Source organism: Phragmites australis, chromosome 12 (genome assembly GCF_958298935.1).
Source record: "Phragmites australis chromosome 12, lpPhrAust1.1, whole genome shotgun sequence".
NCBI lineage: Eukaryota > Viridiplantae > Streptophyta > Magnoliopsida > Poales > Poaceae > Phragmites > Phragmites australis.
In genome coordinates, this window is record NC_084932.1 from 19,258,611 (window position 1) to 19,266,201 (window position 7,591).

At 45.2% G+C, this 7,591-nt stretch overlaps 1 protein-coding gene across 1 annotated transcript; it reads left to right on the top strand.

The window, feature by feature from the left end:
* The first annotated feature begins 1,716 nt into the window (after window positions 1–1,716).
* LOC133887040 (uncharacterized) lies at window positions 1,717–6,197 on the top strand. Its single transcript, XM_062326950.1, has 4 exons — window positions 1,717–1,755; window positions 1,884–1,982; window positions 2,096–2,584; window positions 5,378–6,197. Exons 1-4 carry the CDS (start codon window positions 1,717–1,719, stop codon window positions 5,864–5,866), a joined length of 1,116 nt encoding a protein of 371 aa, XP_062182934.1. The 3' UTR covers window positions 5,867–6,197.
* The last annotated feature ends 1,394 nt before the right edge of the window (window positions 6,198–7,591 follow it).

Genomic DNA, 7,591 nt, shown 5'->3' on the forward strand with positions numbered 1-7,591 from the left:
AAAGAAAAATAAGAACACAAAGCAAAGAGAACTGACCAAACAGAATTTATAATTATTTTGAATGACAAAGGATAGCATTGCTTGTTTGAGCCTTTAGATCTACCTAATCTTCAACGTCTCCACTATCCAGGCTCAAGTCATTTTGTCAAATAAACTAATTATCCGTATTAACCATTGTATTTTTGCTGTTGATTAATTACTACCTTAGAGGGAAATGGTATGAACTCCTAAAACAAACATTACTACAAGTTTTAACATAATTATTACAGTTTTTATTCATCTTTGAAAAATTTAGCAGTTACAAAATAAAGTTGCCAAACTTGATATATATCATACAGAAAATACTGAAGGGAGAGAGAGGAAAAACATGTATGAGTAAATAGCTTTTGTGTCCAAATTATTGTTGGTTAAAAATGAAAAGCCACATTATTTTCCTCACACCTTTTTTGTAAGCAGAATTGATCATGAACCAGCTCAGTTCTCACTGAGCTGGTTTGATGTGGTTTACTGTGAAGGAAATCAGTGTACCCAAATTTAATTCACTACTATAGAATAGACATTATATATCGGCTCATTACTATTGGTACATATTAAGGACCGGCAGTAAAAGTGCATTCGAAAAGAACCGACCATGATAATTGATTATCACTATCGGTCCTTCTTATGAACCGGTAGTGAAATTTGACTATCACTGCTGATTCTAATTACGAACCAGCAGTGACAATGAGTGTCACTACCGGCTTATGTTACGAACCCGATAGTGATAAACAGGTATAGTTCATGTAGAATGATGAAGCCATCGTGGTCGGTTGCCATGTGCAGACTGGTCGACCATCGTGGTCGATGAACAGACCACCGTGGTCAAGTACCCGACCAGAGGGCCGACTACTCGAGTAGACCAAGAACAATGTCCCTTCTCTAGCAGTAATAATGGATGACAGTTCATTTTAAAAAATTCGTGGCTAGCTAGTGTGAAAACTTAAGATTACCCAAGATACTTTCTTGAATTATTTGACGAATGTATAATATTACGTAATGTAAATCCAAGTAGGTGCCACCATATATGTGAAATTACTCGTATATTACCCTAAGTACGCACCCGTTCTAGAAAGGATTAATAGACGGCGGAGTCAACATACTAGCTTGTTTCTAGCTCACTAAAAAATTGCATTTCTTAGTGTACATAATACGCTAGCTATCTACGCGAGTCCAATGATAATCCTATAGTGTTGAAATAATTTTGCAGCCTATAATAAAGACTAACTAACCCACAAATAATGCTGATGAGGAACATGGCATATACCTCTTAGCTGGATGCCATGGACCCACATAACAATTTAAACAACAACACATAAAAACAACTTGAGATTTCATGTCACATAGTTTTATGCTGCCATGATATAGATATGAATATTTGTTATGTGTCTCTCATCAGTGAGTGCACAACTGGGGTGGCATAATATAAGAACCATGGTTAAACAGCTGTTGCATCCTTGCTATATCTTCCTCCTTCAGGACCAAACTTAGAAGCAACCAAGTGAGAGATCCAACAACATCTAAACCACAAACAACCTTCATCTCCTTCCACTTCTCATACTGTCTCATCCCGCTTGTTCCACAATTATAGCAGCGACTTGAGTTCTCTCGCTCTAGACGCCACCTTTTCTTCGAGAACGTCTCACTCTAGACGCCATCGGAGGACATATCTTTCTCTAGATGTGTGGAAAGATGGAGCACACCCACATGGAACACAAGGTATGCGTGCTAGCTGCTATCTTTTCTTCTAGCTAAACAGTCCATCTTTAATTGTTGTGCTAAAACTATTGGTAGAACAATTTAATTTCTTAAAGTACTAATTCATTTTTGTTATGTATCCAATTAAGGGTTTACTTGGTGGAGAATTTAAAGATGGAATTGGTGCCTCAATCCACAAACCCCCACCTTCTAGCACATCTAGTAGGCCAAATAGCATGGTTGTGAAGGTAACCAGCTCCAACTCCGTTTCTCAAACTGCACATATGATGATATGCACCGTTTGGAATGTATGAATTTCACAGAGAAATTAAAATCCCGACGGTCCCATGCATATATGCAGAAGGTGTGCCCGCGGGAGTTCATCCCGCCGCACATCGTGGCGGAGGCAATTTCGACGCTGCACGGTCTGGACCTGCGGTGGTCGGGGCCGATCACACCGAGCGAGCGACTGTACGTGGAGCAGTACGTGCTGGCCAAGTACCCGCAGTACTCGCACGGCCTTATCGAGGACGGCAGCTGCGACATGGACGACATCTACTCCACCTACTACAGCAGCAGCACGACGACATCGCCGGAGGTTGGAGGAGAGCGGCGGCGATCATCACCGGTGGGGTCGTCATCGCCATCGGTGAGGCCAGACATGGTTGACATGGTCCGGCTGGAGCCGTCGCGGCTGCTGGACATCCTGACAAAGAAGTCGTCGTTCCCGGGGAGCTTCATCTCGATACCAGAGATCCAGGCCAGGAACCGGGTGCTCCGCCACTATGGCCTCACCGACGACGAGTACCTTGTCCTCTTCGCCCCCACGCCCAGGGATGCCATGATGCTGGTAGGCTACTAGCTTGTTAGTTATTGTTACAATTTCTCAATTAATAATTTTGGCATGCTTCCTACATTTCATGCGTCTCAAATTTCAAATGAGATTTTAGGCACCCGTGAACACGTGCCGGCAAGGGTTCCTGGCGGGGGATTGATTGGGGGAGGGGGTGGGGTTCCTTCGTTGCAAGCTTTAGAGGAAGCTCAAGGGAGGCAGGTTAGCTCGGTAGAGGAGGCAGGCGCTGGGCAGGATGGGCCAGGTCACGAGCAGCGCGCGGAGGATGGCCGGTGGGCTAGGGTGGGAGCGGGGGAGTGTGAATCTGTCGAGTTAGTGCGGCGGAGTGGAGGGCGTGGATACGCCGCTGGAGATGGCTACACTGCCATAGAAAAGTTGATCACTATTAGTTCCAAAATCCCATCACTATCGGTTTTAGAATCAACAGTCTTTACTCGGTGATAGCACACATCACACAACACACAACACAAAGGCTGCCGCCATCGTCCTTCTTGACGTCGACCATGAGCATGTATGACAAGCCACTGTGAGTCGGCTCTTGTCTCGCCGCGCTCCGAGCCCTCGAACCCGCCGACCTTGGACGGTTGGACCCACCGCCCATCAACTGGCTCCCGTAGACCATCCGCCGTGGATCTCGTGAGGCCGATGGGGAAGTCGATGGGGTTGAAGATCAAGAGGAGTCTGGTGGGAATGCTCATGGGGGAGGAGGCAGGTGAGAGCGGATGAGTGGACGCGAAGAGATAAGACCGAGCCAATCAGAAGTCGCGGGAGAGCCAAAATCTAATTGAATACAAATTTTAGGTCCGAGCTAGCTTCACTGCTGGTTCGAGCTACAACCAACACTGATGGATCGATATCAGTACTGGTTCATGGTACAAACCGGCACTAATGTATCAGTACTGGTTCTTAGCGACTCCATCACGGTTCGGACGCGAGAGGTTTAGAACTGATAATGATACATTATTACTACCGGTTCTTGTACAACTGGTAGTGATGAACCGCTATTTATGACCAGTTCTGTAGTAATGCTAGGGGTGGGGGGCGACGGGCGTGGGTGGGAGGTTGAAGATGGTTGTGAGCCGTTGGATGCCCATCCAATAGCTCACAACTATCGTCTGATTTTTTTTTTCAATTTCAGGCAGCTGAAGAATATTATCACCCTAATTTTGGTGTGGTTGGTTGAATGACATCCATAAGACTAAAAAAAACTAAGGGGTCACGGGATTAAATTTTGAAAAAAAAACTATTTCTCTAACTTGTACTTCGTGGGACTTGAACCGTGGTGGTTATCCCACTACAACAGAAAGAATCTTCAGTGCCAGATTTAAAAGGTCCTTCAGTGCCGGTTTTGCATCTGACATTGATTGATTGGTACTGAAAGTCGTACCCCAATCATTGCCAGTTGTATAATTGACATTGAAAGTGGTTCCCATGAGAAAAAAAAGTAAACGAGCTGGCTTGTCTGTCGCCACTGCCATCATGGCGTCCGCTCGCCCCACCCCCACCCCGCCCACTCAGCTCACTGGTGCAACCTTGCTCCATCCTGCATAAGAAAATACGAGGCACGAAGGCTGCTGCCACAGAACACGCCGACCACACACTCCTCACCGATTGCCCCTATCGCGCTCCTCGATGGCCATAGCCACAAGCCAACCTCCCTACCGCCCCCACGACGACCACGGCATGAGGGGGGGTTGGGCATGGCTACGGAGGTAGTGAGGAAGGGCGGGAGGGGCTTGTGCAGCACAGCGAAGAAGGAGGAGAGGCTTGCACAGTGGTGAAGGTGCTCGATGCTGAACCGCTTCCGCTCTCTATCGGACATGCCGTGCACAATGATGGCCTCAGCGACAATGGCCTCGGCGATGATGACCTTGGTCACGACTAGTGTGGATCTCCAACCCTAGCGAGATCAATGGCTAGATCTGTTGGATCCCGCTGTGGATCTCGTAAGGGGCGGAGTTGTTGGTGGAGAGAGAGGCCAGTAAGGGAGGCTAGGAGGAGGAGGCCGGTGAGTGTGGGCGTGAAGAGATAAGGGAGAGAGAGAGATCAAGTCGGCGATATGCCAGCCTGAAGAGATAAGGGAGAGAGAAAGAGAGATGAGTTAGAGTTGAGGCATGAGCTTAAATTATAAGGTATTAAAATTTGGGTTCGCTGATAGTATCAGTACTGATTTATCTTGGCTAGATCATTTATCGAGCATGGGAAGTTATGAACCAACATTGATATTTTATCAGTGTCAATTCTAGTCTAGCCGACATTGATGATCAGACTTGGATGATCAGACTTGGATGACCTATTCTGTTATAGTGATAGTAAAATATGGTGCCATACTATTAGACTAGTTCCATGCTTACAGCGTTAGGTCGCACACATGGTACCAAATCTAATTTGAGTCATGCTCAGAACACACATCCTAGTATTATGACATAGTAATTTTGCATAAAATTTACAGGCATCACATATGCATGCATGGTACAGGTCTTGAGTTGAAAAAACTGAGACAAATTGTTATCATTTTGGATAGAGGAAGAAAAAGGTGGAAACGGTAGAACTTCTCAGTGTCACACAACGATTTTAAAATTATTTTTCTTGACGGGCAATGTTATTTTTAAAAAACGTAAAACACTTGCATAAGCAAAACTAGTAGCTAGTTTTAATAATATGTCGCTTCGGCCAGAATGTACTGGGCTTGCAAGTCCAATCTCCACCATCAAAACAATCTGGCCCGACCCATCACGGCCCAAACATCTCATCCTCCACGATCACTGTCTCACTAACGAACGCGTGCAGGTGGGGGAGAGCTACCCGTTCTTCCGCAGCAGCTACTACATGTCGATCCTGGAGGAGGACGGCGACTGCATCCGCGCCTTCGCGGCGTACAAGGAGTCCAAGGTCATCGCGGCACCGGAGTCGTGGCTCGACCTCCGCATCAAGGGCTCCCAGCTCAGCCAGTACTTCCGCCGCAAGTCCAAGCACGCGCCTAAGGGACTCTTCGCCTACCCCGCCGTCTCCCCCTCCAACACCGGCAACCGGTACTCCCTGCACTGGGTCTCGGAGGCGCACCGCAACGCGTGGCACGTGCTCCTGGACGCCACTGCGCTTGCCGTCAGCGAAGACCGACTCCCGCTCTCGCTGCACCGCCCGGACTTGGTGCTGTGCACGCTTGGCGACACCACGCGCGCGCGGGTGGAGGAGCAGCAGCCGGAGGCCAGGGTCGCCTGCCTGCTCGTCAGGAGAAGGTCCTTCGACACCTCTCTCCAACAGCCGCAGAAGCAGTGATACATACTACTACTACACAAGTTGATGTAGGCACGGTGTCGCTCGCGTGCATTCCAATCCTTTGTTGGGCCGAGAGAAAGCCGCACAGATCTTAAAGCACTCGTGTGTATGATTATTGCCTCTTGCCTCTAAGCTGTAACAGGCGCAATCAAACAGTGATTGTGAGCTTTGAGATCTGTGCGGTTTTGTTCTTAATTCCTTTTTGGGGTTATAGCTACCGATGTCCGATGGTGTTTAATTTCTCAGGTGTAAGTAAGCTCGGTTTGTCACCGGGCATATCTTTCGTTGGAGTTCTAGAGCAGAGCCCCGGTCTCATTTCAATACAAAGCAGGCCAGGATCGTCTACATTGTCATGGTAGAGTTCTCATAAAAAAAAGGAACGTCTAAATCTCGCTCAGGTTATTCTTAGGCTGCTAGATCCGTATGCCAAATTCTTCTTCTCCAACTCTGACAAATAGGGTTTGAGGGTTAAGATTCAGTCGAAGACGAGCAAAGAGGGTAGGGCAGGAGTGGGGTGGGGTGGGGGCTCAAACTTGCCGGCATCTGAAAAGAAGTCGGTGAGGGCGTGGTGGCGGCATAGAGAGGGGGAAGTAGTCAAGAAGGAAAAGAAAATATGTGTCAAGATTCTGAAAATACCCGAGTTCGCTATAGACAATCGTAAAAAAAAACATGAAACGCCACACACAACACCAAACACAGTGCTGTTCATGATTGCCCAAATGGAAATCTGCACAGATTGATCCGTAACTCAATGGCCTGGTGCTTGCAACGCCAGAAGCAATTACCTTCTCTATCTAGAAGCAGCCGCCAATTCCATTGGTAGAAGCAGGCTGCGAATCCATCCGGACCAGTGCCCTTGATCGATCCAATTTGAAATTGGCCCTAAAAAATCTAATCAGAAAAGGACTTAGATATAATTTCTATATAATTTACTTCAGTGGCAGAGATAGGATTTTTTTGGTGGGTAGGCACTCATAAGACCACAAAATTAATATATAAGTAAATTTTTTCTAAAAGTACAATACAAATACATTAAAAAATATCTCATAATATCATAAACTTAATAAATAGGTTCAAATTTTGCAAAAAATACAATATAAATTGTTGAAATATGAAATAAGGTCTTACCCAAATGTGAGATTAAAATACTAATCTAGATTCTTCAATTTGCTCTTTCTTATAGCTATGAAAGTTTCAACTATATCATCATCACTTACTTTAGAGAAAATATCTAACTCAATAAATGCGATTAAGCCAGATAATGGTTCAAAGTTTGTCACAAATCACACAATCTAATTTCTAAATTTTTGCTAATTAAGTATCATGTGAGTAATCTGGATAATAAAAAAATAATAACATCGATATCTATCAACAAATATTGAAACAACTAACAAGATTGATCAATCACAACAACAACTAGTACTCTATCGTACAATGTATCTGCTCTAGCTACTAGCTAGTGCCGTAGCCACTTCGCTTCCCTTTCTCTTTTCTCTTTTTCTAGACAAGGATCAAAACTAATACTTTATTTTCTAGACAGGGATCAAAACTGAGGATCCTCATGTGCCTAAAGTAATTAGTAAATTACTGGTTAAGCTCTTGCTAAATTTTATCAATGAAACCAAGATACACTTCTCTTTTGTTCTTAAGCTCTTGTGTTAAATTTTATCAATGACACCAATATACACTTCTTTTCTATAATGATCATCAATTGTTTGTACCGAA